Source organism: Acipenser ruthenus, unplaced genomic scaffold (genome assembly GCF_902713425.1).
Source record: "Acipenser ruthenus unplaced genomic scaffold, fAciRut3.2 maternal haplotype, whole genome shotgun sequence".
In the NCBI taxonomy this organism is placed as follows: Eukaryota; Metazoa; Chordata; class Actinopteri; order Acipenseriformes; family Acipenseridae; genus Acipenser; species Acipenser ruthenus.
The window spans coordinates 56486-75784 of NW_026707620.1; the positions used below are offsets into that span (position 1 = coordinate 56486).

General features: G+C 49.8%; 2 protein-coding genes across 3 annotated transcripts; both read left to right on the forward strand.

Annotated features, from left to right (window-relative positions):
- Nucleotides 1-326: 326 nt before the first annotated feature.
- LOC131727839 (ADP-ribosylhydrolase ARH3-like) lies at nt 327-3021 on the forward strand. The gene is given in 6 exon segments (XM_059019175.1): nt 327-736; nt 1350-1654; nt 2071-2258; nt 2370-2470; nt 2648-2778; nt 2780-3021. Coding segments are annotated over 6 exon segments (1131 nt in total). The 5' UTR covers nt 327-552; the 3' UTR covers nt 3002-3021.
- A 5624-nt stretch (nt 3022-8645) lies between these two features.
- Nucleotides 8646-19251, forward strand: LOC117962528 (adenylyl cyclase-associated protein 1-like). 2 transcript variants are annotated; one of them, XM_059019192.1, is made up of 13 exons: nt 8646-8780; nt 12926-13038; nt 13771-13871; nt 13984-14061; nt 14473-14616; nt 15025-15110; nt 15254-15359; nt 15518-15674; nt 15755-15936; nt 16778-16901; nt 17007-17089; nt 17292-17435; nt 17661-19251. In XM_059019192.1, the coding sequence occupies exons 2-13, from the start codon at nt 12930-12932 to the stop codon at nt 17742-17744; spliced, it is 1398 nt and encodes a 465-aa protein (XP_058875175.1). In that variant the 5' UTR covers nt 8646-8780; nt 12926-12929; the 3' UTR covers nt 17745-19251. The 2 variants fall into 2 exon arrangements, with proteins under 2 accessions (XP_058875175.1, XP_058875174.1); XM_059019191.1 differs by lacking the exon at nt 8646-8780 and adding an exon at nt 9087-9237.
- Nucleotides 19252-19299: the final 48 nt, after the last annotated feature.

Sequence of the window (19299 nt, forward strand, 5' to 3'; positions counted from 1 at the left end):
AGCAAATTGAAGGCAGCGGTTTTGACTTTTAAACGACACGTTAAAATGCTGATACAGGCAGGGAATGCATATATGTTCTGAATTGATCAGAGCTTATTTCCAGGTAATAGATGTATTTGTCTTGATTCCGATTTGTTTTATTGGGCTTACTGTACTCCAAAGGCAAACCAAAAACCAAAAACCAAAAACCAAAAACCAAAAACCCACGGCACCGCTTTGCGAGGACTCGACCCCCCCCCCCCCCGTGTGCAGAGAACACGGGCCATTTTAAACAGCGCGACCCTGCAGCTGCAGTAACCGCGGCGTCCTCAAGGGGGCACATCGAGTCTGTCAAACCCCTGAAACCGGAAGGAGAGACGCAGGAAGAGGACAAAATATAAACAGAAATCACAAACCGGACCGGGGTCGCACAGCATACACGACACGACAGTGACGCCGCCGCGGACCCGATTCGGTTCTGCAGACCGCCCCGGTGTAGATAATATACCTGGACTGAACCCGGCGGTGTGTATATCCGGGTAGCGGCGCTGTGACCGCGGTGAGTTTGCGGAGATGTCAGCAGTGCTCGGCCGGGCCGGGGCGGCGGGTCCCAGCTCGCTGTCCCGGTTCCGAGGCGCTCTGGTCGGCGCGCTGCTTGGGGACTGTGTCGGTGCCGAGTTCGAGGGCACGGAGGAGGTTCCGCTGGACCGGGTTCTGCAACACCTAGACGGATTGGAGGAGGAGAGCCGTGGGGACGGTGAGTCCGGAGCACAGCAGCATAATATTGCATTAATGTTAGTATTACGAATAGAGCATTGTTAGCATTAATAGTATTTAAGTTATTTAGCAGACGCTTTTATACAGTGCGATGCACAGAGACTAGGGGATGAACTGAGCATCACAGCTGCAGAGTCTCTTACAATACAACAGCACGGCGGGTTACCGTCTCATCCGACGGACGGGGTCAGGGGAGTGTTAATATATTATTATTATTATCATTGCTGTTGTTGTTTATATAATTTCGATGTATTTCTAGCTGCCGTTGATTCTTCATATTGCTTTGTCTGTGAAAGTGAAAGCAGAAGTTCAATAATATCTTCTCATTAGATCAGCCTGTGAGCTCAAGGAGCCGCAGGGATGAGAAGAGTGGAGATCAGGAATCCGTTACCTCTCTCTCTCTCTCTCTATCTCTCACTCTCACTCTCTCCTCTCCCTCTCTCTCTCTCTCTCTCTCTCTCTCTCTCTCTCTCTCTCTCTCTCTCTCTCTCTCTCTCTCTCTATCTCTCACTCTCACTCTCACTCTCTCCTCTCTCTCTCCTCCCCCCCACTCTCTCCTCTCACCTCTCCTCTCTCCTCTCTCTCTCTCTCAGGTATTCTGCAGTACTCTGATGACACGGCTATGACTCGCTGTGTGGTTCAGTCCCTGCTCTCTCGAAGTGAGTTCGATGTCTCTGATTTGGGGCGCAGGTTTGCGGAGGAGTATCGCAGGGCCCCTCTCCGGGGGTACGGGGCGGGGGTGGTCCAGGTGTTTAAGAAGCTGCTCAGCCCCCGCTGTGCGGATGTGCTCCAGCCCGCCAGGGAGCAGTTCGGCGGGAGGGGGTCCTTCGGGAACGGGGGGGCCATGCGGGCCGCCCCCATCGCGCTGGCGTACCCCCAAACACAGGACGTGATTGAGGTGAGGCACTGACACCCCAACTCCCTCTGCACTCCCCTAACCTCTCTCCCTTTCTCCCTCTCTAACCCCTCTCTCCTCTCTCCCCTCTCTAACCCCTCTCTCCTCTCTAACCTCTCTCCTCTCTCCCCTCTCCTCTCTAACCCCTCTCTCCTCTCCTCTGTAACCCCTCTCTCCTCTCTCTCCTCTCTCCCCTCTCCTCTCTAACCCCTCTCTCCTCTCTCCCCTCTCCTCTCTAACCCCTCTCTCCTCTCCTCTGTAACCCTTCTCTCCTCTCCTCTCCTCTCTAACCCCTCTCTCCTCTCCTCTCTAACCCCTCTCTCCTCTCTTCTCTCTCCAGTTCTCCCCACACTGTGCCCTGCCCTCTCCTCTCTAACTCCTCTCCTCTCTAACCCCTCTCTTCTCTCTTCTCTCTCCAGTTCTCCCGACGCTGTGCCCTGCTCACTCACGCCTCCTCTTTGGGATATAACGGAGCCGTGCTACAGGCGCTGGCGGTGCACTTTGCCCTGCGGGGGGCGCTGTGCTCAGGGGGGCAGTACCTGGAGCTGCTGATCGGAGAGATGGAGAGTCTGGAGAGAGAGGAGAAAGCACTGAGCGACGCCAGAGAGTGAGTGAGGAGGAGGAGGAGGAGGAGGAGGAGGGGAGGAGGAGGAGGAGGAGGAGGAGGAGGAGGAGGAGGAGGAGTGTATGTTCTCACGCTCTCGCTCTCTCACCGCAGGCTGAATGAAGCTGACTTCCCGTACTGCACTCGGCTGAGGAAGGTGAAGGAGATGCTGGAGAGGAGTGACGTGAGCGTGGAGGAGGTGGTGATGGAGCTAGGTGAGAGGAGCCCTGTGTCTGTGTGTGTGGATCACTGTGTGTCTCAATGTGTCTCAGTGTATGTGTGCGCATCTCTGTGTCTCTCCCTGTGTCTCTGTAGCTCTATGTGTCTCACTGTGTCTCTAGATGTCTCTCTCTGTCTGTGTCCCAGTGTATGACAGTATTCTCCTCTCTCAGGTAACGGTATAGCTGCTCTGCACTCAGTCCCCACGGCGATATTCTGTGCTCTGCACTGCCTCTCCGCGCGCCCCAGCCTGCCCCCCCACTACAGCGGGGTTCAGCGGACGCTGGCGTTCAGCCTGGCGCTCGGGGGGGGACACCGACACCATCGCCACCATGGCCGGGGCCATCGCCGGGGCGCACTATGGGATGGAACAGGTCCCAGCGTCGTGGCAACGCTCCTGTGAGGGGGAGCAGGACGCAGAGGAGTGGGGGGAGAGACTGCACAAGCTGTACCAGAGCAGAGCACTAGGGGGCAGCACCACTGAGAGGGAGAGAGGGAGTGAGGAGAGGGGAGAAAGAGCAGAGTGAGCGAGGGGGTAACTCTTAAGAGGGGGGCATCAGAGAGAGGGGGGCATCAGAGAGAGGGGGGAGCGGCACTGAGGGGGGGCATCAGAGAGAGGGGGGAGCGGCACTGAGGGGGGCATCAGAGAGAGGGGGGAGCGGTACTGAGGGGGGCATCAGAGAGAGGGGGGAGCGGCACTGAGGGGGGCATCAGAGAGAGAGGGGAGTGGCACGGAGGGGGGCATCAGAGAGAGGGGGGAGCGGCACTGAGGCGGGCATCAGAGAGAGGGGGAGCGGCACTGAGGTGTAAGGCACTGCTAGTAAAAAGACTGACAGAAGACTTTGTACAAAATTGTGATTGGTGAGGAAGATGCTTTTTGTTAGTTTTTCTTTATTCATTGTAATAGAAAATAATGAAATAAATTAACCATTTTAAACAGTCAGCCTGAGTGTGAGTTTATAAGACTTATTAGGAGTTCATAACATAACGACCGCTTCACTCAGGGACAGTAACAGTAGAAATATTCCTGTGTGATCAGTGATCAGGAGAGTAAGTAACCCAGCCACACTCGCACCCGGATCATAGCTGGACCAGAGCCATGAAACTGAAGAAACAGATAAACGAGACAGAGCGCCGTGAAACTGGAGAAACAGATAAACGAGACAGAGCCATGAAACTGAAGAAACAGATAAACGAGACAGAGCGCCACGAAACTGAAGAAACAGATAAACGAGACAGAGCGCCACGAAACTGAAGAAACAGATAAACGAGACAGAGCGCCACGAAACTGAAGAAACATAAACGAGACAGAGCGCCACAAAACTGAAGAAACAGATAAACGAGACAGAGCGCCACGAAACTGAAGAAACAGATAAACGAGACAGAGCCATGAAACTGAAGAAACAGATAAACGAGACAGAGCGCCACGAAACTGAAGAAACAGATAAAAAAAAACCAGCATGGGTTGTTAATGTGTTTCAAGATTGGCTTTGAAAAAATTAAAAAATATGAACGTTCATTTTATGGAAATAAGTCAGATTCTACAGCTTGACGAGGGACACAATATTAAAAACACATTTTCCTATGGAAGCCACACAGTTATTATATATATGATATAAGTATTAACAGTCACAGTCCTGCCCCTGGTATCCCTGGTGTTTACCTCAGAGCCCTGCTGTGTAATAGGAGGGTGTGTTTCATAAGCCCGCCTCTCTTCAGTGGCATGAAACTCTGCAGTAAGATCCAGGATTCTGAACTGCAGCAGTGTGAGCTCTGAAAAGGGAAGCTCATCTCTTATACAAGGTTAGACTGCTAGGCTGTCACACGGAGACGGTGGTGCAGTGGGCTAGTTCACTAGCATGCTGTGCTGCTCCTCCTCGGAGTACCGGGTTCAAATCCAGGTGAGTTCTTTGTTTTCAAATACTTTGTTCATTTCTCATATAAACAATGAATTGTATACTTTCCTATATAGAGCATGCTAAAGCAAGTGGTGAGGTGGCACAGGGGGCTGATTCACTCGCATGCTGTGCTGTGCTCCTTGGAGCACCGGGTTCAAATCCTGCAAATTTCTTGCTTTATTTTCAAAAAACGGGTTCATTGACCTCATAGCCAGCGTGCAGCAGCGCTTTCCTGTGGGAGCTTGTGGCGCAGTGGGTTACACCCACGGCCTCCTCTCCCTGAAGACGATGGTTCGAATCCCGGTCCCGGAGGTGAGTTCCTGAAGGTAAGTAATGATGTTGGTTGTGTTTCCACAGATGGAGGAGGAGAAGAAGAAGACCTGCCCTGTGGAGGGAGGAGGAGAAGATGGAGAGAAGGTAGGAGAGGATAGAAAGGGGGGGGTCTGGCCCCCCCACCTGGGAGGAGAATGTCTGGTGGCAGTGTTGCAGCTTGATTCAAGCTGAATATAAGTCTATTTAGTAAGATACTAAAACAATGGGTCTTGTACTTGTTTACATTTTATTTCTTTGAAAGAAGAGACTTAGTAAGTATCTTAATGAGTAGACTCTGATGTAACTCAAAAGTTCAGCTTGTCTCAGGCAGTAACACAGCCACCAGACATTCTCCTCCCAGGTGGGGGGGGCCAGACCCCCCCCCCTTTCTATCCTCTCCTACCTTCTCTCCATCTTCTTCTCCTCCTCCTCCCTCCACAGGGCAGGTCTTCTCCTCCATCTGTGGAAACACAACCAACATCATTACTTACCTTCAGGAACTCACCTCCGGGACCAGGATTTGAACCGTCGTCTTCAGGGAGAGGAGGCCATGGGTGTAACCCACTGCGCCACAAGCTCCCGCAGGAAAGCTCTGCTGCACGCTGGCTATGAGGTCAATGAACCCGTTTTTTGAAAATAAAGCAAGAAATTTGCAGGATTTGAACCCGGTGCTCCAAGGAGCACAGCACAGCATGCGAGTGAATCAGCCCCCTGTGCCACCTCACCGCTTGCTTTATCATGCTCTATATAGGAAAGTATACAATTCATTGTCTATATGAGAAATGAACAAAGTATTTGAAAACAAAGAACTCACCTGGATTTGAACCCGGTACTCCGAGGCGGAGCAGCACAGCATGCTAGTGAACTAGCCCACTGCACCACCTGTCTCCTTGCGTGAGGTTAGCATTGCAGAGAAGATCTTATATCAGCCTCTTCATATTATTTTTAAGCTTAAGACCACCAACCCCTTGATAGACTTGATTTTACAAAAAGGGCAAAGTCTTTGAAAATGAAATGAAAGCACATCCTCCTAACATGGGGTTTGAAGCCACTAACCTGAGCATCAGAGTCCCACGCTCTACCAGCAGAGCACGCAGCCAGCTGGCTCTCCTGCTGCGTGAAACACATTATTACATTGTGTGATGTGGACCTGGGGAGAGACTGATTTTCAGCTTGGTTTCATTTGTGACTTCAACTGGATTCAATACCAAACCTTATTGATAAAAAGGTAAATTAAACAACACTTTTGAAATTCAGAGATTAACACTTCTGCCTCATGCAGGATTTGAACCAACAACTCTGGGAATCAAAGACCACGACTCTACCAACTGAGCCAGCCAGACAGCTGCTGAGTGTCCCCTCAGCGGCACAGCATTGTTTCAGTTCATTCTGTGTATAATACACTGGGTCTGCATCCAAGGACACCAGATCAGACGGCTGTGCTGCTTTGCTCATACTTGGTTTATCAATGAGTACAACGTTTTGGGGGAAAAATAAATAAAACACAACCAACTTGCGGGGTTTGAACCCCCACCCTGAGAGAGAGGAGTCCCACACTCTACTAAGCGAGCTACCCAGCCCCTTGGCACTGCATTCAAACCCAAGCCCAGGATAGGTCTTAGAGGTAAAATAAAACACACACGTCCCCCATATGGGTCTGGAACCAGTTAGTAAATCAGAGCGCTGCGCTGTCACATCCCTCCAGTGCTTTAACTCCTGCATGGAACACTGTGTAGTGATCCCTTCATTGGAAATATCCAATAAAAGAGTCACTTCGATTGTGTCTTTGACAGATTCAAACTACAAGGCACTGTGAAAACAGAACATTTCAAGCTGCAGCCTGGATTTGAACCCAGTCTCTCAGGGAGAAGAACAGTCCAGCCTCCTGCGCTCTCCCTCTGCACCACCCAGCAGCTCACCTGCGGGTTTGCTTTGCAGTGCCTACAAGGTCAAGGAACCAGCTTGGGGAGAAAAACCAAAAAACAACTTGTACCTTGAGCAGGGTTTCAACCAACAGCCCTGGGAATCAGTCCAATCAGGACATGAATTTAACATTAACACACAAGCAAATCCACTGAAAAACGACCTGGCATACTTGCAGCAGCAGGAGGTTATGGGTTCTGAAATGTCATGGGCTCCGACTGCAGAACGTGCGCGCATGACCCCGCCCATCAGCAGAAACAGGTAATGCACGCAAAGGGAGAAATACACGGTCGATAGCAGCTCAGTCTTGTGTTAAATCCTTGGCATGCAATACCTCATTATTCCACTGGAGGGCGCGGTTTTTACCCTTTTTTTTAAGTATTTTGTTTTTCCTGAAAATATAATTTTTTGTTTTTTGGCAAAAATACGTCAAGAAATAAACAAAATACAGCATCATTGACACAGTGTTAATTAAGACACTTGTGGAGAAAGGTTAGGGTTAACCCACTGTACCACCTCACTTCCAATATCATTGTCCACATAGGAAATAAACAAAGTATTTGAGAACGGAAGGAGCCAGTCCTGCCAGGTGAGCAGCACAGCATGCTAGTGAATCATCACACTGCACCACTCAGCTCCATGGGAGAGTCCAGCGCGGCTGAGAAGATCTTATATCCGCCTCTTTATATTAGTATGATGCTCAAGACCACTGACACCTTGTCCTGTCTTCTAAAACCTAGTCTATCAAAAAGGGCAGTCTTTGAAAATGAAATGAAAGCACAGGCTCCTAACATGAGGTTTGAAGCCACTAACCTGGGCATAGCGAGCAGGCAGCTGGCTCTCCTGCTGCGTGAAACACATTATTACATTGTGTGATGTGGACCTGGGGAAACGCTGTGATTCAGCTTGGTTTCATTGGTGACTTCAACTGGATTCAAAGCCTCTATAAGAAATGAAACTGTGTTGCCTGTAACACCCCCACTCCCGCCCCGCCCCGCCCCGCCCCAATACAAGTTCAATGTCCAGAGTTCTTAGAAATCCATGCTTCACAAGCAGCAGTTAAAAACGTAAGCAAACTGGAGAGTCAACGACGTGTTCTTTAATGCACAATACAAATGACTACCACCAAAAAGCGTGCCGGTCTTTCATCTTCTGAATAAACGTGTGGGTGAGATTTATGAAAGATGTCTGGTGATTAACGTTCTTATCAGAGTTAATCAGAGCCTCTTACCTCGGAGTGCAAACTGGTACTCTGGTGCGCAACGTGTCACAAACACAGTCCCGCCTCCAGCGTGCCATTCTCAGCGCAGACAGCGTTATTATTATTTGTTTATTTAGCAGACGCCTTTATCCAAGGCGACTTACAGAGACTCGGGTGTGTGAACTATGCATCAGCTGCAGAGTCACTTACAACTACGTCTCACCCGAAAGACGGAGCACAAGGAGGTGAAGTGACTTGCTCAGGGTCACACAGTGAGTCAGTGGCTGAGATGAGATTTGAACCGGGGACCTCCTGGTTACAAGCCCTTTTCTTTAACCACTAGACCACACAGCCTCACATATATATATATATATATATATATATATACGTTATAACTACGTTTTCAAACACGCTTTCCCTTGACAAAGGCGCGTTAAACACACACCGAAACCCCGGGAGGTTGTCTCTCTCCGGTAAAAACGCGTGTCATTAGATACGTGTTTAATGCTTCTCTTCTGTACAGTCAATATACGCAAATCTAACAATATGACATAAACCAAAGTACGCGCGCCTCGCCCTGAGCCTCGACAGACACTGTACTGGGTGTGGCGGGGCATTATCAAAAACACAATCATATCACTGGGCTGCTTTAGGGACCGATATCGAGGCATCCGGTATGACTAGCAAACAGCCGACACAGTGGCCGGTATAATACACCCCACTTTCGATATGCATCAGTTATACAACTCAGAAATCCGTGCAATGTTCCACTGTTAATGAAAACCAGAGCCTGCAGACAGACAGCGGGCTCGCCTTATAAGGTGAAGTACTGAAAATGGGCGGAAGAAGCTGCGCCGCCGCGGTGACAGCTGGGAGTACCCTGGGCTACACAGGAAGAAAGAGGGAGGAGAGAGAGAGAGGGGGGTAGAAAGAGAGAGATTGAAATAGAGAACTACCGGAGCGCAAGAAAAGGTAAGCAGCGGCGGGGTGGGGTCCGGAAAAAGAGCCCCAAACTCGGGGATAGTGAGCTGGGAGTCGATGTTTATCCGACATTGAGAATGCGGGTCCAGTGAATTACTAAGCACGCTGCAGCCCAGTTATTATAAATACTCTGTAAAACCGTGTCCTATTTCATAATCGCTGTATAGTAAGGGGGTGTTTGATTCACTTCACCCTGTAATATATTGGAAGTGTGTTAGAATAATATGCAGAATTTGAACTAGGCAAAAAACAAACAACAACAAAAACAAACTTAGTTTTATTTTTGCAACTGTGGCATAACTTGAGAGAGGCGGTGTCTGATTGGAGCTGCATCGCTAGGCTCATTACTCGAAACATGAAGCCCGGTTTATATGGTTGATTTGCTGTTGTGTGTAAGGCCGATGGTCGTGGCGTGCAGCACAGCACAGCACAGCACAGCACAGCACAGGTATGTAATGTTGTTAAAGCCTGTTAGAGATCAGTGTACTCTACAGTGTGGCGTGCTGAGTGAGAGATAGGGAAGGGGAAGGAAGGCTGACGTATCTGTGTGCAGTCCTGTGTTGACCCATTTCTGTTGCAGCAGCGTCCCTCATCATTCGACGCGGGGCCGGTTATATTGCGCCGGGTTAGTTACAGTACCACCGGGCAATGCACAGACAGGCGGAGTTGGGTCTGATGTGGTTTACGATGTCTTACAGGCACTTTGACTAAACTTCAGTTAAAGTCAAGAACTGCACAGTACTCGTACTGTCCGGCAGCTAGACCTCCTGATTGACGCTCCCGACCCGATCGATGTCAGTGAAGTCTCGCCGGCTACACGGACAGGCCAGCTTGAACAGTCTGCTTTTTATTTTAATGAAGAAGCTCGCTGCAGATGTTAAACGTGTCCTGAAACGTGCTCTCATGAGTGTGGCAGCTGAACTGCCTGGTGTCGGGGACTCTGTCAGTCAGTTAGCTCGGGTGTGGAGCGGAAGCGCCCAATTCATTTTGCAACAAACTAAATAAAAACACGTCCAGGCCTATATATATTCGATTCAAGTGAAAGTTTTTTTTCCTTATACGAAGTAACGAGGGGTCGGTACCGTGAGCCAGTTTGTAAGATATGGGCTCAAAAGTTACATTAATAACGTTTCTAAAACTTGTAGGCCCTTCCTTATTATTTTCCGGGAAAAAAAAAATCGCTGTGCAATGACTCGCCCACTACCGGGTTTGCAATGCCCGACACGCCTGTTTATACAGCGGTGCTCGAGTAACGCAGTGGCAGGTTCTCGGTCTATGCACTGCAGTGTGGATAATAATAATAATAATAATAATAATAATAATTATTATTATTATTATTATTATTATTATTATTATTATTATTATTATTATTATTATTATTATTAATAATAATCGTCACGGGTGTGTTTTCTTGGTCGGTGTGCGGCGCGTTATATGTTATTTATATGAGAGGAGTGTCGTGTTCGACTCCATTCCCTCTAGTTCTGATCTCCTCCTCGCTTATTTCCTGTGTGTTGTGCAATGCGGACACGGTAAGCGGCGGGTGAGTTTCTCAAGAAAACTCAAACTAATTTTATATAAAAACAGACCCCCCCCCCCCGAATGGAACCCCACACCCCCTCATCAGCAAGCGTCTCCTGGTGAAATAGAAACGTGCGTTTACATTTATAGCGTTAGATCCATACATACTTACAGGAAAGTTTGTATATTTACAAGCGTGTCTGTTAGCAGTTTCCAGATGTGTGTTGTTGTGTGTTCTGTGGTTATGGACACGATTAGATGAGTAAACGGGTCTGGGTTCTCTCAGTGTGGGAGATATCTCTCTGCGCCACGCTGTGTTCAGCTCCCTGTTATCGGCGTGTCTCTGTGAGGCACGAATGAATCCTCTCTTCAGCTCCTGACCTTGTTTCTTCTTTAGACTGCGCTGGATCAGGGTGCTACACGGACTGGGCGCTGTGCTGAGTGTGCGGACACGGCTACACCAGAATCCCATTGAAGTGTGTTTACTAGAGCTGCTCAAACCCGTTATTGCATTACTCCATACAGAAATCGGGAGGGTCGTAGGAGATGCTGATTTACCTTTCAGAGTGAAACACCTGAAGAAACAGCTGCTTGGGTTTGTGGTGATGGCTGCTTTCACACACAAACCCAAGCAGCTGCTGTTGTTGCTTCACTGGGAATGGTAAACCAGCCTGATCCACAGCAATCACCCTCCCGTGGAGAGCAGAGATCAGAAGAGTCGACTAATCGGTTCCTTCTACTCTCATGTTTATCAACATCATCTCTGTTTAAACAGCGAGAAAGAACTTCTAACCCTGCCCCTCAAACAATAAAATCAAAACAGACACACACACACACACTCTGACAGACGCACACACACACACACTGACACTCTGACAGACAGACACATTCTGACAGACACACACACACACTCTGACAGACAGACAGACACACACACACACTCTGACAGACAGACACACACACACTCTGACAGACAGACACACACACACTCTGACAGACACACACACACTCTGACAGACAGACAGACACACACACACACACACTCTCTGACAGACACACACACACTCTGACAGACACACACACTCTGACAGACAGACACACACACACACACTCTGACAGACAGACAGACACACACACACTCTGACAGACACACACACACACTCTGACAGACACACACAGACACACACACTCTCACACACACACACTCTGACAGACACAGACAGAGGGATATGTTGTCTCTGGTTCTGAGCTGTGTAATTCTGAATGTTTGCCTTGTGCAAGCGATGATCACAATGAACAGTCTGGTTGTATTAATGCTTGGCTCTCCAGCGCTGTTTGTTCAGATTCTAGAAGGTCCTGTCTGAAACACAGCAGCTGCTACAACACAGAGCCGCACAGGATTAGGAGGAAACTCGATCTGCGGGTAAACATTTGCATCCCTCAATGATGAGCCCCCTGTTTGCAGCTGAGCTCAGTGTGCTTGTGTCATTCCAGCAGGTGTGTCAAACACAGGGTAAGAGAGGCATCTGGGTGGCAAAAGCACACACACAGACACCACACCCTGCATCACACACTGACGCACACGCACACACACAGACTCACTCGCACACTGACACTAGCACACAGACACTTCTGTAATAGACTTCATTGAGGGGAGTTCTGAACCCCAGCTCTGGGTGCAGCAGCAGCAGGGTTGGTGTGAGTTTGTAACCCTGCTCAAACTCCTGGCTCCTGATCATTTCAATATTAATAATAATACTAGACTTCACTGAGGGGAGGTCTGAACCCCAGTACTGGGTGCAGCAGCAGCAGGGCTAGTGTGAGTTTGTAACCCTGCTCAAACTCCTGGCTCCTGATCATTTCAATATTAATAATAATACTAGACTTCACTGAGGGGAGCTCTGAACCCCAGCTCTGGGTGCAGCCGGGCTCATGCCAGTTCGAAGTCCTCCCAGTCGTGATTGTTTTCAGGGCCGCTGTGTTCAGAGAGCATCGGGCGAGGCTGCATTCCTGTGCAGGCAGGTCTGTACCTGTGACTCGCTTGAGGAGGAGGATTTTTAAAATGTGTTCTGTGTTGTTCTCTTTTTATTCCTTTGTTTTGATACATTTTTCTAGAACTATTTCATGTTCATGTTTTTCAGTTCAGTTTATTGTAATCTTTTGTTTTTATTGACGTGTGAAGTGCTTTGAGATCCTGCAGTATGAAAGGCCCTGTATAAATAAATAAACATGCTTACCTGAGGAGGGGTCTGTACACTGAGAGGGGAGGGGGGGTTGTGTGTGTTTCACGCACGCTTTGCAATGCAAAGTGCTGTCGCCTCCTGCTGGATTTGCATGCACATTGCGTTTGTTTGCAGCTTATTTGGTTTGTAGTATTTCATGCGAGAACGGTTCCAGAACTAAAAATATGAAAACAGGCTTTACAATAGGCCAGGTTACTGTGTTAAACAGCGAATCAGAGCTGGGAGGTGTGAGTGTGTGCCAGACTGCTTCCCCCCCCCCCCCAGAAACTGGAAAAACAACAGGAATATCTCCTCGTGGCCCCCCACAGGGACCCCAGTCACTGTCTGTCTCTGTCTCCGAGTCTCACTGTCCTCTCCTGTACCTCTCCGCAGGATCATGGCTGAGATGCAGGCACTAGTGGAGCGCTTGGAGCGGGTCGTGAGTCGGCTGGAGACTGTGGCCGGTTCTGGGCATGGCGAGGCAGGAGATTCTGCTGCGTCCGGAGGTAAGGAAGGAGGGAGGGATTGAATTGGATTGGAGACCGAGTCACACACACAGTGATATGGACAGGGTTTCACCTGCATGGATGTGCAGTCTGGTGTTCCTGTCACACACATGCATGTACTGGTTGATCACAGCAGCTCTGTTACAGAAAGCTGCTGCTGCAGGAACAGGAAGCTGGGGTTAGAGTGATGCAAGTCTGTACCGTCACACTTCCTGTGTGTGTGTGAGAGCGATATATTTAGTGCTTGTGTGTGTGGGGGGGGGTTAGTGTTGGTGTGTTTGTGTGCATGTTTTAAATGGTGGGTCTGTCTAGCCCTTGGTTTAATGCGAAGACAGACTCAGTCTGTTGGCTGTCTCAAAGTGAAACAGAGTCCCTCTGTGTGTCTATTTCTGGAAGAGCATTTCCTGTATTTTGAGGTTTGAATTCCGCTCGCCTGTCCTTGATGCAGATCCACAACCTGCAGCAACGCTGAATAAACTCTCAATGAAGTCACTTTCCAAAGTAAGTCATTTCCTCAGCTATCGCTGCCCTGGCATAACTGAGGTCTTGTACTAAAAATAAAACAATAAACACCATTTCCTTCGCCTTCAATATGCAATCCGCAACTATTAAACACTGGATAGTTTCACCAAAGGAAAGTAAATGACACTCCAGATTCTCTTAGCATTTGTGAGAGCCCTACACCTGTGTACAAGCCTGCAGTTAACAGCAGTCTCTCCCTCCCCCTCTCAGACGTGGCTGCGTTCGTGGAGAGTTATGACTGCCTGCTGTCAGGCCCCGTGGCTGAGTACTACTCCCACAGCCAGCAGATAGGGGGCGATGTCCTGAAACACGTGAGTCAGACTCTATTAACAATGTGCCTGTGTTACCTGGGTGTGTGGCTGTATTACCTGTGTGTATTAACTGTGTGTCTTCTCTCTCTGTCTCTCTCTCCCCCTCCTGCAGGCTGACATGGTGAAGCTGGCTCTGACCTCACAGAGAGCGCTGCTGCTGAAGGCCTCGCGATGCCAGAAACCGTCCGAGGTGAGTCACCCCGCCCCCCAGCCCTGCTCCCCGCCCCCCAGCTTCCCGAACCCCACCCTGTCTTGTATACCCATTCTGAGCCCTGCTTTATAAACCCTGTGCCAGCCCCTAGTCCTGCTTTCTATAGCTACCCTTTCGCCTCTCTGTCTCGGTGGCTGAGTGTTAATCAGGGATCAGTGTGTGTGAGAGTCTGAGATCAGTGAAGCTGAACTGCTCAACAAGTCTGTGCCATTGTGTGCAGGACAATAAGGAGGGGAGGGTAACGGAGCACAGTCCCACTGATGAATTATTAACATCAGTTGCATCATGTCAGTGCCTGCAGTCACACCTATCGGAGACACAATCTCTATTAGCTGCTCCCTCCTGTCCCCCTCTCTCTGTATTAACACTGCCCTCCTCTCCCCCTCTCAGAGCGAGCTGGCTGCGCTGCTCAAACCCGCCTCCACTCAGATCCAGCAGATCCAGGAGTTCCGGGAGCAGAACCGGAGCAGCAAGCAGTTCAACCACCTGTCAGCTGTGAGCGAGAGCATCCCCGCGCTGGGCTGGGTCGCCATGGTGAGAGACCAGAACCGGAACCAGGGGAGGGGAGGGGAGGGGAGGGGTTAGAGAGCATCCCCGCGCTGGGTAGGGTCGCCATGGTGAGAGACCAGAACCGGAACCAGAGGAGGGAGGGGAGGGGAGGGGTTAGAGAGGATCCCCGCGCTGGGCTGGGTCGCCATGGTGAGAGACCAGAACCGGAACCAGAGGAGGGAGGGGAGGGGAGGAGAGGGTTAGAGAGCATCCCCGCGCTGGGCTGGGTCGTCATGGTGAGAGACCAGAACCGGAACCAGGGGAGGGAGGGGAGGAGAGGGTTAGAGAGCATCCCCGCGCTGGGCTGGGTCGCCATGGTGAGAGACCAGAACCGGAGTACGCAGAGATGAATTCCTAAACTAGGCTGACTCCCTCCCTCCCTCTCTCTGTCAGAGCCCCAAGCCAGGCCCCTTTGTGAAGGAGATGAACGACGCTGCCATGTTCTACACCAACCGCGTCCTCAAGGAGTTCAAAGACACGTGAGTCCCTCCGTCTGTCTCAGTGTTTCTTTCTGCCTGGGTTTCGTCTGTGTGTCTGCCTGTCTGTGTCTCTAACCCGTGTCTGTGTGTCTGCCTGTCTCTGTGTCTCTAACCCGTCTGTGTGTCTCTCTCTCGCTCCACAGGGATAAGAAGCATGTGGACTGGGTGAAGGCTTACCTGAGCATCTGGTCTGGACTGCAGGCTTACATCAAGGAGCACCACACCACGGGCCTGGCCTGGAGCAAGACAGTGAGTATTCAGTGCCCTACACACTGCTCCACTACACCCTATCCCCTACACACTGCGCCCTCCCTCTATACCCTACCCACTGCACCCTTACATCAAGGAGTATTTACAAAGGCCCCATACATTAGATAATTACTGTGATTAACCTGTCTGTGTCGCAGGGTCCCAAGGCCTCTCCTGCTCCTCCATCTGCTTGTGGAGCCCCGCCCCCTCCTGGCCCGCCCCCTCCTCCTGCTCCCGTCCAGTCCTCATCTGGAGCCAGTGAGGACCGCTCCTCCCTCTTCGCTGAGATCAACAAGGGCGCCAACATCACCAAGGGTGAGTGGAGACTTGGTACAGCCATTCCCTCACAGACTGCCTTGCTTTTGGGTCAGAATTAATCATTGTTTCCCCCCCAGGTCTGAAGCACGTCGCCGATGATCAGAAGACCCACAAGAACCCGGCTCTGAAAGCCCAGGTGACTCCGGTCCGCAGCGGCCCCAAGCCATTCAGCACCTCCAAACCAGCCGTCGCCACGAACAAACCGGCGGCCAAGAAAGAGCCACCCGTGCTGGAGCTGGATGGGAAGAAGTGGAGAGTGGTGAGTGAGGGGGGTGTGTGGCGGAGTGTCCCGCCCCTTTTTATTATTATTTGTATTTTTGTTTGCAGCGCGGGTAAAAGCGCTGCGTCTTTTATTTATATTTAAAACCCCGTGAGGATGCATGACTGATTAGCTACTGATTATTTAACTAGCTGACAGTCATGCATCCTTACCAAACGCGTGCAGACTCTGGCCGAGGGGTAATAAGATAATTAACAACTAGTTAACCCCTCGACCAGAGTATAAGAACCTGCAGCTGTCCGTTCTGCGGGGTGGTGTGTGTACAGAGGAGAGTACGGAGAGTGGAGAGAGCAGAGAGTGAGCAGACGATAACAATTGCTAAAACGTGCTGGATTAGCCAGCACGACACTTACTTGTTTGTCTGTTTATTCGTTTGGCCCTCGTGCCCTTTTGTTTTGTTAAAATCATTTGTTTTGTTTATTAAACACGCTGAGTGCCGTTGCACTCAGCTTCACCCGCCCATCCATTGTTTGGTTTCTGTACTTCCTGGTTGTGACGTCATCACACCTCACCACGGCGAGCCATCCTGCCACAGGGTGTTAGTCAGCTTATCACTGTTAAAAACTTTTGCACAGAGAGAAAGAGCAGAGGACACTTTAGGAAGCTGAGCAGCAGAGAGCTGTTCAGGATAGTCGAGAGGAGCTTTGCTACCTCTGTGTGTGTCGTGTCCATACAGATAGATATAGATATTGACTCGTCTCTCTGTCTCTGTTTTCAGGAGCTGTTCAGTTTCGATACAGATAGCTGTAGATATACCTGTGCTGTAGGTTTGGGCTGTGCTGGTATTCCCACTGTCTCTAACCCCGTCTCTCTCTCTCAGGAGCACCAGGAGAATGCGCAGGGGCTGGTGATCAGCGACACGGAGCTCAAGCAGGTGGTCTACGCCTTCAAGTGCACCGGCAGCACCCTGCAGATCAAGGGCAAGATCAACTCTATCACCCTGGGTGAGCAGGGGGACAGGGGGGCTAGTGTCTGTCTCTGTGTCTCCCTCTCACTCCTTCTGTGTCTCACTCCTCTCTGTGTCACTCTCACTCTCCCTTACTCTGCAGATAACTGTAAGAAGGTGGGGCTGGTGTTTGATGACGTGGTCGGGATTGTGGAGGTGATCAACTGCAAGGACGTCAAGATCCAGGTACACAAAAAGAACTGCACAGCTAATACTGTATAACTACACTGCTACACCACTGTAACCCTGCTATACCCCGTTCTCAGTGCCCTAGTGTAACCCCCTGGTCCCTGGTCTCTGGTCTCTGTTCCCTGCTGTAACTACCTGGTCCCTGCTGTAACCCCCTGGTCTCTGTTCCCTGCTGTAACCCCTTCTCTGCTCCCCTCAGGTCCTGGGGAAGGTCCCCACCATCTCCATCAACAAGACGGACGGCTGCCACGTGTACCTGAGCCCCACCTCCCTGAGCTGCGAGGTGGTGAGCGCCAAGAGCTCCGAGATGAACGTGCTGGTGCCCGGCGAGGGCGGGGATTTCGTGAGTGTACCCCCTTTTATATACACAGAGAGAGAGAGAGAGAGAGAGACAGACACACACACACACACACACACACAGCTCTGAGATGAACATGCAGGTGCCCGGCGAGGGCAGGGAGTTTGTGAGTGTACCCCCTTTTATATACAGGAGAAACAGACGGATGAACATTTCTAATTTATTCGTGTTCTCTGTTATATTTGATCTATTTATTTTATTTTTTTGCAGACGGAGCTGCCGGTTCCGGAGCAGTTCAAGACGGTGTGGAACGGCAGCAAGCTGGTCACCACGGCGACAGAGATCGCAGGATAGAGGGGGACTACCCCCCCCCCCCCCTTCCCCAAGCACCCAATCACAGAGTGGCACAGCATCTATTAGCTTCCATCATCAAATCGGAGAACAGCTTGCTTTTTAATCTGCATTCCTTCATCCAATCAAAAAGCAGCTTTCTCTAATGGGCATTCCTAAATCCAATCACAGATTTCTCTCTCTCTTTGGGGGGTGGGGACTGGGAGGTATACTATCCAGTCTGCTGCCTCTGTGCCAGGGGGCGAGGGGAGGACATGTGTACTCAGATATGCAACTGCACATTACACCTCACCTGTCATTCCTTTACAATCATTAATCTATTCATTCCTTCATTAGAAGAAGAATAATAATAAATAAAATGCTAGTTTCATGTTTTTTGTTTATATATAAAAATGAATAAATGAAATCTCCCATGGCCTTGGTCTCCCCGGACTCGAGTGGGTTTTCTGTGTGATTTTAGTCTCGTTTCTGCGGGAGGGAGACTGGCTTGGCGGTTCCTATAACAGATGCAGCCGGGACTGTGCCTGCTCTGTGTTTCTGCTCTTCTTTGATTTCAGAGTCCGGTTGAATCTCAGCGGCACACGCATGCAGCACTTATCTTTTTTGTTTAGCTTCTTAAAAGCAGAAACGGGGGCTTTCAGACGCACCGCGGACGTTTAGAGAGGCAAGGAGTTTTCAGAGTGGTTTGTGGAGTATCGGTTCGGGGTGCGTGGAGATGGAGATGATCGTGATATTAATAATATAAATGCAGCTTGTCTGTTTGCATGGGTTCCTCCGCAGGGATAGCGTGAACGTTTAGAGAGAGGTTTGAGGAGTTGGAGGTGATAGTGATATTAATAATATAAATGCATCTTGTCTGTTTGCATGGGTTCCTCCACACTCCGACAGCGTGGGGAGCTCCCGTGTGATTCGATTGGGTTAGATCTGGTTTAGAGGGTGTTCGTTTAAATAACGGTTTGCAGTTCAGGTCTGTTTGCCTTCAGAAAGTTTGTAGCGAGGTAGGTGACCGAGGAGAGATTGAGTTTGAAATCGAGGGGCCGGAGCGCTTTTATTATTTATCATTACTTTCCAATCACTTAACATGCCTTTACTGTATTAAAATAGAGCGGAATTGGGGAGAGAGAGAAGGGAAGAGACAGGTAGTGGAAGCATTTAGTACACAGACGTTCATTAATAAAATAAACTAAAATGTACATTGGAACTGATCTTACCATCCCCAGTGCTAGTCTCTCTTCCTCTCCATCTCTGCTTCTCTTACTGTACTGGGAGGGAGGTGGGGGGCAGGTTTATAGGGACTCTCGTGGTTGTTTTTTTATATTCAGTTGATTTTTCTGTTATAGTTCCAGCGCTGAGCTGCATTAACGCCCCTCTCTCTCTCTCTCTCTGTCTCTGTCTCTTTTGCTTCAGTTTTAACTTCTTCTTTGTATAATTTTTTGCCCTGAAATAATCGTTGGAGGAGGAGGAGGATATTTACAGTAAAGATGCAATAAAAACCCGCTAGATTTGCTGAGCAGCTGTCTTGACTGGTTTCTTGGGAAGGGTTTAGGGAGGGTTCCTG